We start from the raw sequence: 16395 nt of genomic DNA on the forward strand, positions 1-16395 counted from the left end.
CATTCTATCACGGGGTAAATCAGCGATGCAATTGTGACCAAGATTAACGGTTTGGGTGCGCCGCACCATGGAATTTGATAGCTTCCATTCGCTCCACAGTAAACAGCTGGGAGCACTCAGCACTCGCTTGGTACCCGTTACTAGGCGGTCATTGGCAGTAGGTATGGTGATTTTGCAACCTGTTCTGTGCCTGCTAGAGACTAATCCGTCAGCAGTATTAATTTTACATTGCATGTGCAAAAGGGTCGCTGCCGCTTGGTGGCGGCAATGCCTCCGCTTGCCACTTCGCTCGACGTGGGTGAAGCTCCTTGTGCGCTTCGAGTAATGTGGCTTAAAGTGCATGCATTTGGGTCAGGACTGGAAGAAATTTCGAATAAAGCGTTATTTTGAATAATGTGATTTGTTACAACGAGGGATTACTGCATGTAAATTGCCACAGCTGTACTTACAGGTTCTGGTGTGGCTTTTTGCTGTGATGACGAGCATCGGCTACAAATTGGGACAGGTATTTCAAGGTGACTCAACGTTTCAGTAACACCGTGGATAGCCTGCTTGATGCTCACCATTTTTCAGGAGTGACGTCATCGCTTGGCAGTTTACAAAAGGCACAGCTCAGCTTCACCTATTGCATAGGGCATGGAACCTGGTCAACGAACAACATATCTAAACAGCCACTGCTTTAATTCCAGGTTCTGGTGAGGCTTCTTGCCATGATGACATGGACACAAAATCTGATTAAGGAACAACGTATCAAAACCGCTACTGCCATATTTTCAGATTCTGCTGTGGCTTTTTGCCTTGATGGTGAGCTTCGGCAATAAATTAGAACAAATATTTAAAAGTGACTCAATGTTGCAATGACACCGCGGATAGCCTGGTTGATGCCTCCATTCTTCGGGAGTGATGTCATTGCTTGGGAGCTTAGAAAAGGCGCAGCGCAGCTTCACTCGCTTCAGAGGGCACAGCAACCACTGCTGTATTTGCAAATCAGTCCCTTGTGTAATATTGGTACTTGTGTATCATTTGTTTTTTCGGTTGCTATTGTCACAAACTAAAACATATACAAAGGTACCTCCCACTGCAGTACACACCCTCCTCTTTTGGAACATCATTTGTGTGTTGTTGCTGATTCTCTAGTGAGAGTCCTCTGGGAAATTATGTTAAAAAGGTAGAAGTTGGCACTTGTCCGATCTGTTTCTTTTCTGCATCTTTGTTTTGCCATGTGCTGCTACCATGAGTAATCAGATGACATGCACACGCATATGCGATTATGTAAAATGTATGATGACTCATGTGTAAATACACGACGCGCTTGATCTCTGGATCAAATTATGCCTATCAACAATCGTGCTTGCCGCTTCCTTATGCTCAGAGTGTTACTGTTTTGTGAACTTAGCCTGAAGTGTGAAGACAGCTCCTTCACCTCAGACCATGAAGGCTCCAAAACTTGCCCCTGGCTCACGGACTTCTAGCCACTGAGCAGTCATACTTGAACAGTCCAGGGAGCCACTTACCTTTCATGATAATCGTTGGATGACCCAGAAACCTGGCTCAGGATTTCAGGAAGGGCATAAACCTTCAGCAGCTGGAACTCTGAGGACAAGTTGCACCATATATGCTTCTTGGAAGATGCCACGAGAACTTGGTTCGAGAACTGGGAGTCCACTGTAACAGCGTAGGATCTGTTTCGCAGTAACTTTCTAAAGGCCTTCATGAGTGTCGTCTGAAGAGAAAGGGCCAAAGTTCTACTATAAGACCAAGTGCTGATGCTTAACAAGAACATTGCCATTTTTATGGAAGAGATGATTAATCTTTTTCACCATGCTGGGACTTGGAAATCTCTGAGAAGAGAAACATTTGCCTCCTGACGCGTGGTATAAGCAAGAACATTTTGCTGGAATGATGCAGAACCCGCCAAAGACTACTGAACAGCTTCTTTCTGAGGCCACCAACATCGAGAAGATGCCGCAGATGCAGAACATGCAATACAACCACCGTAGACTCATGACACACCGCACCAAATTTCAATCACTAAGCACTGATGACCTGTGTGAGACCATCAGAGCAGGCATGTGGGAGGAGCTGCATTTCCCTTCATCAGAGCCTCAAATGTCCTATATTACTGATATCATCCTGGCAGAGCTTCAACAGTGACTGCATAGAGGATTGCTTTGATATAAGATGTTCATGGGATGTCACTAGATTTCTGCATAAAAATTGGTAGACTGGCTCAGTCTTTTCAGTATGCAAGGCCAGTTTTGTTCAATTCCAGACAAAGAACTCTTAGCTGCTGTTAGGAATTGTATAGAGATACGTCGAGTGATAGTTTTCCAGAACACAACCTGTATATCTCTTCTATAATATTATCTCCAGGCAACAGTTCTCTCTTTTTAATAAAGGTGTTTATTTGCTACTTATTGGCATATGTATCGGGTAGTGCATTGCACCTTTCTAGCGTAGTACTTTATTGCAGTAGCAATCATATGGTCACTCCAAGTGCATTTCTACAGTCGGCGTTGCCGTGGTGTTCTGTGTGAAGACCAAGTGCGATAACACCATGGCTGGAGCACCAACATGCAGAGACCCTAGATGAAGGAAGGGGCTGGACATAGCATGTACCTAAAGCGCAGAGCTGCTGTGACTACTGCACTAATGCATTTTGTTACACTATTAAAACCCACTTGTAATAACGTTTTCATTGGCTGCTATAGGGTACCTATGTGGCATAAACCAAATCTGCCGAGATGAAGTAACCTTCTGCTACTTTGCTAACAAAAGAGGGTGGTTCCACAAAAGTCAACGTGGGTCTGAAAATTCATATTTTAGATTCCATATTATATTTTATGCACATATCTCTCGGTAGCACAATAGTACGACTTCTTTGGCAAATGGATAATTTAGAAGAAAAATATATCAAAGTTCTTTAGTGTGGAGCCGCTATACAGTGCAGTCCACTTATAACGATACCACATATAACAATATATTGGTTATAACGATTGGTCGACATGAGAGTGTCATTTTATGCATTAGATCTATGGGGGAAAAAAACCATTGATAACGATAGGTTATCCACCGCATATCGGACATAAAGATCAAAATTTTGCCATCTGGACGGCGTTTTTCGTGCCAAATAATTGTAACATTTGCATTGCTTAGTTCCCTGAAACGAACGATGTCGAGACGAGGCGTCTTTACCTCCGTAAGTTCGTATCTGCCGCCATTACTGCGCAGCGCATCCTGCCCCGCCCGTGCACCGGAGAGTACCTGAGTAGGCACAGCGCGCCACACGATGGCGCTAGCTGCTTCATGCGCGTCGGCCACAGTCACTCCGAAAGAGAGAGAAAGAAAAAAAAAGTGACAAGCAATGCGGTGCTGTGGTGCCCGTCCCACACTCAGTCTCTCTAGCGATAGCAGGCTGACGCCACCGAAGAAGCGTGCAACCAACGGCACAACCCAGTGACCCAGTTCGAAGATGGCGCCGACAAAGCGCAAAGCTGTGTCACTTGACATGAAGATGGATATTTTGCAGGACTCTGGACACGGCTTCAAGGTGAGCGGCTTGTGAAGAAGTATGAGCTCGCCCAGTCGACGATATCAACCATCTTGAAAACCGGGAGCACCGCGATTGTGAAGGCAGGAGCTATCAGCGGCCATGCCGATCAGCGGAAAAGGGTTAGAGACCCTTTGTACGCCAATGTTGAAGAGGTGCTTTACCAGTGGTTCATCACAACCCCCGCACATAATGCGCCTATTAGTGGGCCAATACTTGCCACCAAAGCGAAAAACTTCGCTTTTCTTCTGGGACGCCCAAATTTTGAGCCTGGGGGAGGCTGGATTCAGTGCTTTAAAGAGCGGCACGGAATCGTTTACAAAAACGTGGTAGGGGAAGCGGCGTCTTTGGACACACAGGCAAAGCAGCAGTCGCTGCAGACAAAGCTGCCCGGCGTGCTGGAGCGCTACGCAGAGGACATATATAATTGCGACGAAACTGCTGTTTTTTCAAATGTTGCCGTCGAAGACTCACGCTCTTAAAGGAGATTGATGCCCCCTGCGGGAAGCATATGATACTTGGGGTGACCGTGTTGCTGTGCGTTAGCATGGACGGGAGCCATCGTCTCAAGCCTTTCATGATCGGGCGATCAAAGAAGCCAACATGCTTTAAGAATCAGCACATCCCAGTCCGCTATTGCAGCAATAAGAAGGCGTGGATGACCCGTGACCTGTTCGAAGAATGGCTGCTCGAGTTCGACAGTATAATTGAAGGCCAAGGAAGAAAAGTAGTGTTGCTACTTGACAACTGTAGTGCACACAGCGTTAACCCGAAACTAACATCTGTCGAATTGATGTTTCTGCCTCCGAATACTACGGCAGGCCTGCAGCTGTTGGACGCCGGTGTGATTGCCAACTTTAAAGTCCTGTATTGGCGGTGCATGCTGGAGGGGCTAATCTTTAGCCATTGACCGCACAGCTCCTGGCACGTCGGGTCATGCAGACGGGCCCCCTGACCTGAAGATCAGCCTTTTGAAAGCTGTGCGCTTCGTTTATGATGCATGGTATGAAGTAAAGCAGTTAACAATATACAATTGCTTCAAGAAGGCGGGCTTTGTGCGTCAAGACGAACTTCCCCAACCCACTGAGACCAACACGGTGGAAGCCGCTGACATAACCGAGCTCTGGGAGCTCGATCCTACTGGTGACACAGGTGGTGCGTCGATGGAGGAGTTTTTGACTGCAGACAGTGCTGCCTCGTTCTGCGATGAGGTCACCAACGGGGCGATCGGCGAAGATGTGCTGTCTTGACAGATGGCAAAGTTGTGCGATGGTGGCGACAGCAGCAGCGACAGTGACAACGAGATTGACAGTGGCTCCTTGACGCTGACCTTGATGTCCATGCAAAGTGTACTGTTGTCGATCGACTCCTTAATTGATTTTATGCATGCTAAAGGATTGCTGCCAGTGTTTGCGCAGCAGCGGGAATCCATGCACACCGTGGTTGTGAAGCTGCCGCTAAAGCAAGTGCAGATTTCGGACTATTTCGGCGCGCCTAACCCTTGACACAGTCATTGGCGCTAGAAATGAAGTTTGTTTTTCACAGCCTACTTTCTACATCATCTATTCTTTAGAGCAAGTAGCGAATTCGAGTTCGGAGCTGCAAAAATAGGTTCCGCGTTTTTGATTGTTTTAAATAACTGCAGCCCAGATATAGCGATCATCGGTTATAACGATCATATTTTTCGTCTTTCTCGATATCGTTATAAGTGGAATGCACTGTATTCATGCAACCGGGCATACTCACCAATTTCCAACAATGTGAAATACGAAAAAATACGTCTACAAAAAATGCATTCTTTTTGGGTAAGATGTTGAGGGTTGATCCAGAAACAAGGTTCCCATCAGTTTTAGAAATAGACAACATTATTTATTCTCAGAAATTTACATCATTGGAAAGATGAAACTTTGCTCTATTTTTCTACATAATCGCCATATTGTTCTCAGCATTTTTGTAGACGGTGCTCCAATTTCTGTATCCCAATGTCATAGAACTCCGCCGCCAACCAGTCGAGGAATCGTTTTACCTATTCTTTGACTTCGTTGCTCCGGACGCATTAGCCACTAAAATGTTCCTTTAACTTGGGGAACAAGTCATAATCACTAGGCGCGAGGTCTGGACTGTACGGTGGGGGGGGGGGGCATGACAGTCCACCCAAAGTTTGTCAAAAGTTCCTGGGTTTGATGGGAGACAGAGTTTGGTTGGGCATTGTCGTGAAGCAGCGTTACATCGGCTGCCAGTCGTCCTTGCCGGCGATTCTGGATAGCTTGCCTGAGTTTTCTTAGTGTTGCACAATAACTGTCTTGAGTTTATTGTTGTCCCACATTTCATGAAATCGATCAGCAGTATCCCCTTATGATCCCTAAAAACACTGGCCATGACTTTGCCAGCAGAAATAGTTTGTTTGAACTTCTTTGCGACTGGTGACTCTGGGTGACACCACTGGATTTTTGTTTTTCTGGAGTAAAATGAAACACCCACATTTCATCTCCCGTAACAATAGAGTCCAACAATCCTTCCTTCTTGACACTTTTGAAGAAACTGGTGAGCACAGTCAAGGTGGTTCTCCTTGTGGTCTGATGTCAATAGTTGTGGTACCCATCGAGCACAACACTTGGGATACCCCAATTTTTCAGTCAAAGCTCTTTCCACTGTATCGTAAGGACTCCCAGGAATCTGAGCAACAAGTTCACGGACGGTGATCCTCCTGTTTTTAAGCACTTCGCGTCGGACCATCTTGATAACTGCCTCTGAAATTGACGGTCTTCCACTCCGTTCTTCATTGTGGACTTCCTTCCGACCGGCACTAAACTCTCTGCACCACTTTCGAACGTGTTGAACGGACATGCACTTGTCGCCATACACCTCTGTCAACTGTTGATGAATATCCACGGGTGGAGTTCCTTTGGCGTGCAAAAAGTGCATTACGGAACGAATCTCGTACTTGGCAGGATCAACAATGGGAACCTCTATATCGGACGGGTACTGAGGCAAGAATGAGTGGCGCAGTGAAGCACGGCTGGGGGGAATCGCGAGTGGTGAAACAGCCACGCGCAGCAGTGTTGCCGGATTTTGCCTCGCACCTTCCCGTGTGGCTGGATCTCTTTGGGAACCATATTTCTGGACCAACCCTCGTATATTACGTATAACACAGTTTACGTAATGTAAGAATGTTCACTCGTATTGCATACAAGTTTACAGAATTTAGTGACTGCAAACTTAAATAGGACATGCGTGTAGTCAGTGTGGGGAAACAAAGAAGCGAGTCTCACTTGCTTGGTCGAAAGAACATTGTATACAAGTTGACACAATATATGATCACTGAAATTAAAGACAATGCGAACATCCATGTATCTGCCTCAAATAACAAGGATGTGCAGGTCATTCGCTCTGAGCCAAGGCCAAGAATGATGCTCCTTGACCGTAGTTGACTTGGTGGTGCACACGTTGCATGTTTGTGCTGCGGGAATGTTCAAATAAATCCACCCTTTAAAGGATACTATCTGACCTAAGTGTCATAGAAGATGCATTTTTAGTGTAAGGAGCCAAATTCATATGACGGTCATTTACTGTAGTTGACTTGGAGGTGTGCGTACTGCACGTTTATGCTGCATGACTCATGCATCACATATTATCTGGCCTCTGTCATAAGGCATGGTCAAGTGTTTGCTGTGGTGTTTCTTTTTTACAAAGCAGTAAAAACTGTTATCACATCAAAGTGTGAAACGAATGTTTTCAAGCAAACCAAGACAGTAGATATATTTTGAGACATTGTCCTTAAAGTGTAGCAAGGGTTGTCTACTCGAATGATTCCCTTCATTGAAGTTTTCAAGAAAATCCTGTCATGCTGGATGTTTCATCTGTTTGGAAGCATTCCTATGATTGCCGTATTCAAGCTGGGAAGTATTTGATCCTATCCTGTGGTTAATCTTGAATGGACCTACCTATTGGACTACACTTTCATGAGTTACATACTCTGACAAAATCTCCTGGGCGAGGCTAAGGGTATCTTGTTGCGCGCCAGCGATCTAAGTACGTTTTAACATTTTCCTGTTGTAGCACTGGTCTTTGCACTTCCTGGCACAACTTAGGAGAAGGAAATTCCGAATAGATTAGAGGCATGTTTGCAACATGCAGTCGAGTTCTTGGTTGACGACTATGGAGCAGCATAGCCGGAGAAGCACCTGTAGCCATATGTGGAAAAAATCTGTAGATTGCCAAGTATTCTAACACTGCGGACCTAAGGTCTCGTCGTTCCAACATAGCAATCTGTATGAATTCTTTGAGGACACGGTTGAATGTTTCTCCCTGGCCGTTTGCCTGCGGAGAAAAGTGAAGAAAGGTAATGCTTGATGCCTCTTTCTTTCAGGAAGTTTTCAAACTCAGTGGAAATAAATTGTGGTCCCTTGTCGGACACGATGGCATCAGGAAACCCTCTTCTACTGAATAGAGAAATGAGGCAGTGGATGCTAGCTTCAGATGTGACTGAAAGCATGAAGACAACTTCAGACCACTTAGAATGATAGTCAACTATGACTAAGCCACGACGTGCATAGTATGGAGCACAATGTATATATGCAGATAATATTTTTAAAAAAGCAACTACTGTATCGCTATGGTGCAGAAAATGCTTTTTTGTCGGAGGTAATGCAATACAAATACCTGGGCTTGTACATAACAAAGGATCTTTCCTGGTCAAAGCACCTTGACACAGTAATAGCAAACTGCCACCGCAAGTTGTTTTTGCTAAGGTGCGTATTAAAATTCGTGACGCCAACAGTGTGCCTATATTGCCTTACAGAACACTGGTCTGCCCCGTTTTAGAATATGCTGTAATTATATGAGACCCATTCACTAAAAGCAATATTGGAAAGCTGGAATGTTTACAGAAGAAAGCAGTTCGATTCATCTACAATACTTCAATTACTGACCTCTTATTTAGGAGCGGCTTGCCTTCTATAACTGATAGAAATCGTGTATGTCGTTTAAAATTCCTTTTCCAGCTAATAAATGATCACTACAACATCGACACGTCTCACCTTCTCATCTATATGACAGATTACACTACCAGATACAGACACTCGCTAGCTGTAACTCCATTTACTACACGTGTCAGCTGCTTCAAGTATTCGTTTTTTCGTAGAACCATAGTAGACTGGAATGAGCTGGTCGATAAAACTGTAACACAGGACTCATTATCACTTTTCGAGACATATCTTTTATGAAAAGCAAGCTGAGCTTGCTGAGAGTGTTTTGATGTCACTGTTTAAATGTAGGCCTTGAAAATTGCTGAACTCAGTTGCTTCACTTTTTTTTTTCTTGTTGGTTATTTTTTTAGCACTTGTGTGAAGAAACTTGAGTGCAGTTCCCCATTGTTTTGTATTTGTTCTGTACTTATTTGTGTGCCACGCTGCTAAGATCTTGTATAAGATCGCAGTATCCATAAATAAATAAATATGTAAATAAATATATAAATAAATAAATAATCCAAAGGACCTATTATGTCTATGGCTAATTTTTCCCAGGATTGAAAAGGCCATTCCACAGGTTGAAGTGGAGCAAAAGAAGATTTGGCAGATTTATCTGCTTGTTCACAAACAAGGCAGTTTCTCAAGTTTCTCAACCTGTCTATGTGAGACCACCAGTAGGTGCCTCACAGTCAGCTTTGTTTTCGTGACGCCCAAATGACCTTCATAAGCAAAGGACAGGCGCTTCTGACACAAGAAATCTGGAGGAATGATACATTCTCCTCGGAGAAGAAGATTATCTACGTAGGATAATTTGGACTGTAGGGATGCATATGCCTGTAATTCTGGTAGCAGATCAGCAGCATTTCTCCAGCCATTGCCTATTTTATCTTTTAAAGCTTGACAAACTGAAGTGGCAAGGCACTAGGGCAACCAGTAGGCATGCTCTCCCAAGTAACAAAGGACCTAATAAAGAAACGACAAAGAATGAAAGTGTCCAACTCGAGAGATAAGATAGAATTTACCCACCATGGTTGTTTAGTGGCTATGGTGTTGGGCTGCTAAGCACGAGGTCGCGGGATCAAATGCTGGCCACGGCGGCCGCATTTTGAGGGGGCAAAATGCAAAAATGCCTGTGTACTTAGATCAAGGTGCACGTTAAAGAGCCCCAGGTGGTCTAAATTTTTGGAGTTCCATACTACGGTGTGCCTCATATACAGAAAGTGGTTTTGGCATGTAAAACCCCATAATCTAATCCAAGGTAGAACTTGTGGAACTGTCAAAACTGATCAACCAGGCCAAAATAGGGGATATTCGAAATTATAACATGAGAAAGACTGAAGAAGTCGTAAAACATGGACGCAGCCTGAAATCAGCGAGAAGGAAACTTGGTATAGGACAAACCAAGATGTATGCACTGGCAACACTGGACTTTAGCCAATCAAGGGAATAGACTGGCTCCAGGAAGAGATACTCTACAATGGATCACCTCCATGTCATTAATCAGTTAATCGAGAAATCCGCAGATTACAATTAGCCTCTGTACATGGCTTTCATAGATTACGAAAAGGCAGTTGATTCAGTAGAGATACCAGCAGTCATAAAGACATTATGTAATCAGGGAGTACAGACCGCTTATGCAAATATCTTCGAAAATATCTATAGAGATTCCACAGCTACCTTAATTCTACACAAGTAGGAAGGTACCTATAAAGAAAGGGGTCAGACCAGGAGACACAATGTCTCCAACGCTCTTCACTGCATGCTTGGAAGAAGTATTTGAGTGATTAAACTGGGAAGGCTTAGGAGTAAGGATCGATGGCGAATATCTCTGCAACCATCGGTTTGCCGATGATATTGTTCTATTCAGCAATACTGCAGACGACTTGCAACAAATGATTGAGGACATTATCAGAGAGAGAGTGTAAGAGTAGGGTGAAGATTAATATGCAGAAGACAAAGACAATGATAAATAGCGGGGCAAAGGAACAAGAGTTGAGGACCGCCAGTTAGCCTATAGAGTCTGTGAAGGAGTACATTTACCTAGGTCAATTAATCACAGGGAACCCTGATCAAGAGAAGGAAATTCACAGAAGAATAAAAATGGCTAGGAGTGCATATGGCAGACATTGTCAGCTCCTGATTGGACACCTACCATTATCATTGAAAAGCAAGGTGTACAATCAGTGCATTTTACCAGTGCCGACATATGGGGCAGAGACTTGGAGACTGACAAAGGAGCTTGAGAACAAGTTAAGGACTGTGCAAAGAGCGATGGAATGAAGAATGCTAGGCGTGATGTTAAGAGACGGAAAGAGAGTGGTTTGGATCAGAGAGGGAAAGGGTATAGCTGATATTCTAATTGACATTAAGAGAAAAGAATGGAGCTGGGCAGGTAATGTAATGTGCAGGTTGGATAACTGTTGGACCATTAGGGCTACAAAACGGGTACCAAGAGAAGGGAAGCGCAGTCGAAGACGGCAGAAGACTAGGTAGGGCGATGAAATTAGGAAATTCGCGGACACTAGTTGGAATCGGTTGGTGCAAAAGTGGGCTGAATTGGAGACCACAGGGAGAGGCCTTCGTCCTGCAGTGGACATAAAATAGACTAATGATGATAAAACTGGATCAGCGAGTGTAGCTGTTTAAAGCGCTTCTTTTGTAGTGCATACTGGAACCGATGAGACTATCTCGTCATCTAATGTTGGTTCAGATTCAGAAGGAACAGGAAGGTGAGAAAGTTCATCGGCTATGACATTATGGTCGCCCTTGCAGTACTCTGTCAAAACTATATTAATGTGGTCGAGCGCTCCATTGAGAAATTATTAGAGGATGCTGTCCAGAAAGCTGCTGGCCAGGCTGGTATTGAGGGGGTGTTTACCGCTCTTAACAAGTTGGGAAGATTGTGCAAAAAAAGTCAACGATAGCCGGCAAACGCCTGGACTGTGTAGTAAGAGACATACCGCCAAGCCCGTAGACTGCTATAGTAATGTAGTTTATGCCATTGCCACCTCTTGCGGCTGCACTTACATAGGGCAAATAGGGCACTGCCGTGAGCATGTGTACTGTGTAAAGGGTAAGACTAGTAGTATTCTAGCTGTCCATTATGCAAAGTGTGGCTCTACATGCTGCCTAAAAGACACGTGTGCTGAGACGATACAGTGAGCATATGGGGAATCTTTGAGGCCTTTTCAATTTGTGAGTTAGGAGCCATATGCATAGGTGCCCTTTCTATAGCTCTTTGCGATAAGGAACTCAAGTTTCTTAGAAGTTAATCACTTTTGATTGTGTACATATTGTGTATTGTACATTTGCATAGTTTTATGTTTGATGCATGCGCAGCAAGAATTGATTGACGATGACTCGCTTTCCCTTTCATCCTTTCTCTCTTTCAGCCCGTTGCAAATAGTATATATTTGTGTGGGCTTCAATGAAGATGTTGTTGGCAGTCAGCGCTGGTCCTGTGCTCTTCCTTGACCGTGTGTTTTTTTGGCGCTGTTTAAAATGAATGACCTTGATCTGTGATGCAGAAGGTGATCCTTGCAGATGTGTTGCGGTATTTGACCACTGCAGAGAACTGTCTTGCTTTTAATATTTCTTGCTGTGAATAGTTCTTGAGTCGGTGGCTCAGAGCAGAAAAACGAAAAGCTTGAGAATGCTCCTTGTACAAGCCAATGTTCATTTGGGAAACTGTAGCTCTTGTGTTGACAAACAATTTGAGTGGCGTGTTGGCCACAAACACTTCGACGTGAATAATTGCTGGGCAGAGACTTGGTGCCTGTATCGTCAGCATGGAAAAGACTGTTGACTTTGTTTCAGCAGACTAAGAAATGAGCTGAGCTCTTGCAAGAGACCATTGATGTGCATGGTTTCGGGACCTTCTCTTGTGTGTGTCCGTTTATTTGGAGTCTTTATATATTATAATGGCACATAATGTCCCACTTTCTTGCATGCGCAGTATGTGATATACTTGGCCGGACAGCTTGGATCGGATGCTACGTGGTGCGTTGATCCACAGCGGTAGTAAACGACTGTAGTGTCTTGACTTGCTTTTCGAAATCCTAGCTGAGCACCATTTTGGCAGAGTTCCCTAGTTCGTGACTTGTCAGTCGCCATCTCGTATCCATCAGGTTGGGGGAAGAAGCTTGGCGATGACTGCCATTTTGAGTACCCGAGGAAGGGATGCGACTGTTGGCAAGGCCATTTTGCCGCTTACAAGAAATGCAGCGCTGAATTCACTGAAGAGCCATTGAATACTTGAATTCCCTTGTGTACTTGTTTGACACTTGGCCCAATTTCTTCTGCTTTATTGAGTGTCAATAATGGTTCCTCATAAAGAAGCCTCTTACGGATTCTTGTAGACATGACTCCATGTACAATTTGGTCGCGTAGCAACTCGTGCCAAGCGCCGAATGTGCAGGCTGGAGCCAAGCAATGTAATGAAGTCACGAAGTCTTGGAAGGACTTTCCCAGTAGCTGCTTTCACTCTCTGAAGATAATTCGATGGACGAGACTGTTAGTGCTGTGTTTGTAGGGCTTGTCCAGCACACGGATAATCTACCGCAAATGTAAGGTGACGGGGTCTGCTTGCGACATTAAGTTGTTGAAAAGGCATTGACACTCGAAGCCTAAGTTCAACAGCAAAACAGCCTTCTTCCTCTCCTCTGGTAAAGCCGTGCCTCTGGTCGCCTGTAGAAAAGTATGAAACGACCGTTTCCCAGACAGCCAAAGTACAGCAGGTATACCTGGAACAAGAAGAAATGGCGATGGAGGGGGAGCAAACACCATCCTTGGAGTGGTGAACAAAGGAGGAGTAGTAGTGGTAGGCAGCATAGTCTCCATGCTGGCAGAAGAGTAGAGCAAAAACAGGAGGGAGAGCAACCAGTTGCACAAAGGTTTGCTTCATCGCCAGTTGTATTTCCAGGCTGTAGCGTTGCTTGACAGGGCGGCTGGAATGCAGGGGCTACGAAGTAAGGCCAACGGCTGGGGGTGCGGAGCACCGCAATTAAAAAAAGAGGACTTGCATGAGGACCAAACGCAGACACACTTTTTTCGCAGACAGATTTATTTTAAAAGGTGGGAAGGAGAACATGCCGTAATATATTTTCATGGTTGGGCGCTGCGGGATGCTAGCGGTCAAAACAATCGTAAATTGAAAGTGACGATATAACACCCTCCTCGCAATGATTTTGTACGGTAGTGTGTTTAGCATTGAATCTATGTAGCGACACGAATTATTGCCACTGTCAAAACAAGTTATGTATGAGGCGTGTACTGCAATGGGACTCCTCTTTTGCACTTCCCTAAGAACACTTGGTAGCATCTAGCGGTGTTGCTCCGAAGCCTGCACATGGCCTCTGAAATGCATGGTGCGCTGTTGCATTCGAATGCTTAGAAACATGCCATGCGGCACCAGACTTCTCTCTCACGCTTGTTTTTAAACATGCTGGGCGATCTAGTGGCGCTACCGAGCAGTCGATGCGTTGCCTTTGAGATTAAAAGTATGGCACTCCAGTGCCAGTGAATGCTGAAAATTGTTTCCTCACTTGCTGCACACTCAGTGGCACGTACATCATCATCATCATCATCATCCTATTTTATGTCCACTGCAAGACTAAGGCCTCTCCCTGCAATCTCCAATTACCCCTGTCCTGCGCCAACCGATTCCAACTAGCGCCCGCGAAACTCATAGCCAATTTCATAGCCCCACCTTGTCTTCTGCTGTCCTCGACTGCGCTTCCTTTCTCTTGGCATCCATTCGCTAACCCTAATCGTCCACTGGTCATCTAACCTGCACATGACTTACCTAGCTCCTTTCTTTCTCTTAATGTCAATTAGAATATCGGCGATACCCATTTGCTCTCTGATAAAAACCACTCTCTTTCGGTCTCTTAACGTTACGCCTAGCATTCTTTGTTCCATCGCTCTTTGCGCAGTCCTTAACTTGTTCTCAAGCTTCTTTGTCAGTCTCCAAGTTTCTGCCCCATATGTCAGCACGGTAAAATTCACTGATTGTACACTCTTCAATGATAATGGTAAGCTTCCGGTCAGGAGCTGACAATCTCTGCTCCAGTGGCACATACACAGTGACCCAAGTTCGCAAGAGGTTTATTGAAGAGTGGCACAAACGCAGTGCATTCATGCCACAGCTCACTAAAGCGTTGGTGTGAAAGACATTCATTGAAAAGGCCCATACCCAGTACATGTGTGTCGCAGCCTGCTAAAGTGTCGGATTGCTTCCCTTGATAAACACCTGTCACATGGATTCAATTCTGCCCGGCATTGGAGGAATTTAAAGGATCTTTTTTGTGATTGTAGAGTGGCATGCACCTACTGGCACAAACTGGCATCAAACAGGTTCATTGGAGACCTTCACAGATGGATTGGCACATACCCAGGGCTCCAAGTCATCATTTCATTTCAAAGAATTTCATTGAAGAGCAGTAATTATAGAGACCCACATCTAATGTGACACATGTCACATTAACATTAACACATTAACATGGCGGGAAGGAGGTTCATTGAATGTACACTTTGTTGCATACTAAGTGACCCAATTTGGTCGAACGGTTGGTTTCGAACGCCGTTCTCTCCACAAAGCGGCCCGATATTCTAAGTATTCAATCATAGAGTACACAGTGACCCAGGCTGGTGGGAAAACGGTTAGATACAAACATACATAGATACTCATAGATACATAGTTAGCCCTAGGAAAGTCTGTGATGTACCGTAAGTATGCTAACGCAATAAAAGGGCAATCTGTCCTGCTTGCGCTCCTTGCCATGTACCCATGCTTGTGTTGTCTCCTTTTCAGCACCTGCTCATCAGCCCTACTCGACAAGCACCTGAAGAAATGCAATGCTAAGAAGAAGGAAGCTCAAGTAAGGATGTTTTGTTTGATGCAAACCTGGATGCAGCTTTGTTCGTACATAATATTATTGAAGATTTATTTGGTTTGTAATGCTAGCCTTATGACTCTCTGAGTAGGCATGCATGGGCATAAACTAGTTTAGTTGAAATAAAACGTACACAATCAAACATGTGATTTGTGCCACACAGATAAGTCTTTCGTCACCACGAACTGTTGATCAGTAATTGGCAATATATAAACGAAGCAGCACTAAACCTTGATCTCCTGATAAACAGTGTAGTTATCGCCGATTCTTTGCAACATTGCGTGGCAGCAGTGCATGGTGCAGTGTTCTCGTTGACTCGGGCTGTGTTGATGGGGATGCTTGAGTGGCCATTGTTCCCATGGTAGAAGGACATAGATGGTCATTTTATATTGTTGAAACAGGCTTAATGCATGTGGTGCTGCACAGACAATTGCGTAACAAGAGTGCCACCGTAATTCATCATATATCGCACAGGTGTACACTCCTTGCCATGCTTTTCTTCAGTACTAGAGAACACTTGTGAAGCGTAAGCCACAGGGTGGCAGTCTTAATCGTGTTGCTTAAATAGTGCTGCGCCATTGGCAAAACTGGACACCTCTGCCAATGCCTTCAGGAATTTCACTGATTTGAAAACCGCCATAACAGGCGCTGCTAGTTTGAGCATATCGATTTAGATTGTTTCATTCCTGGTCATGTTGGTCTTCTCACAAAAAGGCGTTAACCTGTTCTATCAGTGATCTCAAGGCCTCAGTTTTGAATGGTAGATTCGGCAAGAACTTACCCAAGTAGTTTACCGTCCCTGATACCTTTGAACTTCTCACTTTCTGGATGGATGAGGAATGGTAACCCATTTGCTTCCGTGGCTGGCACTCAGCCGCGCAGGCTAGAAGAGGCCAAAGTGCAGGTGACCTGCACTGTACGTGCTGCCTTTAGAGTGGATGTTTTGAAAAGTTTTTCATAGGTGGTAGCACACTGCAGGCTA

At 44.7% G+C, this 16395-nt stretch overlaps 1 protein-coding gene across 3 annotated transcripts in view; it reads left to right on the forward strand.

The window, feature by feature from the left end:
* LOC126535554 (tRNA:m(4)X modification enzyme TRM13 homolog) overlaps positions 1-16395 on the forward strand; it is a 396219-nt gene that overhangs the window by 37843 nt on the left and 341981 nt on the right. For all 3 annotated transcript variants that reach the window (XM_050182382.3, XM_050182379.3, XM_050182380.3), the window contains exon 3: positions 15332-15398. In XM_050182382.3, coding sequence (XP_050038339.1) covers positions 15332-15398 — 67 coding nt within the window. The remainder of the gene's footprint in view (positions 1-15331; positions 15399-16395) is intronic.

Source organism: Dermacentor andersoni, chromosome 7, assembly GCF_023375885.2.
Source record: "Dermacentor andersoni chromosome 7, qqDerAnde1_hic_scaffold, whole genome shotgun sequence".
Lineage (NCBI taxonomy): Eukaryota > Metazoa > Arthropoda > Arachnida > Ixodida > Ixodidae > Dermacentor > Dermacentor andersoni.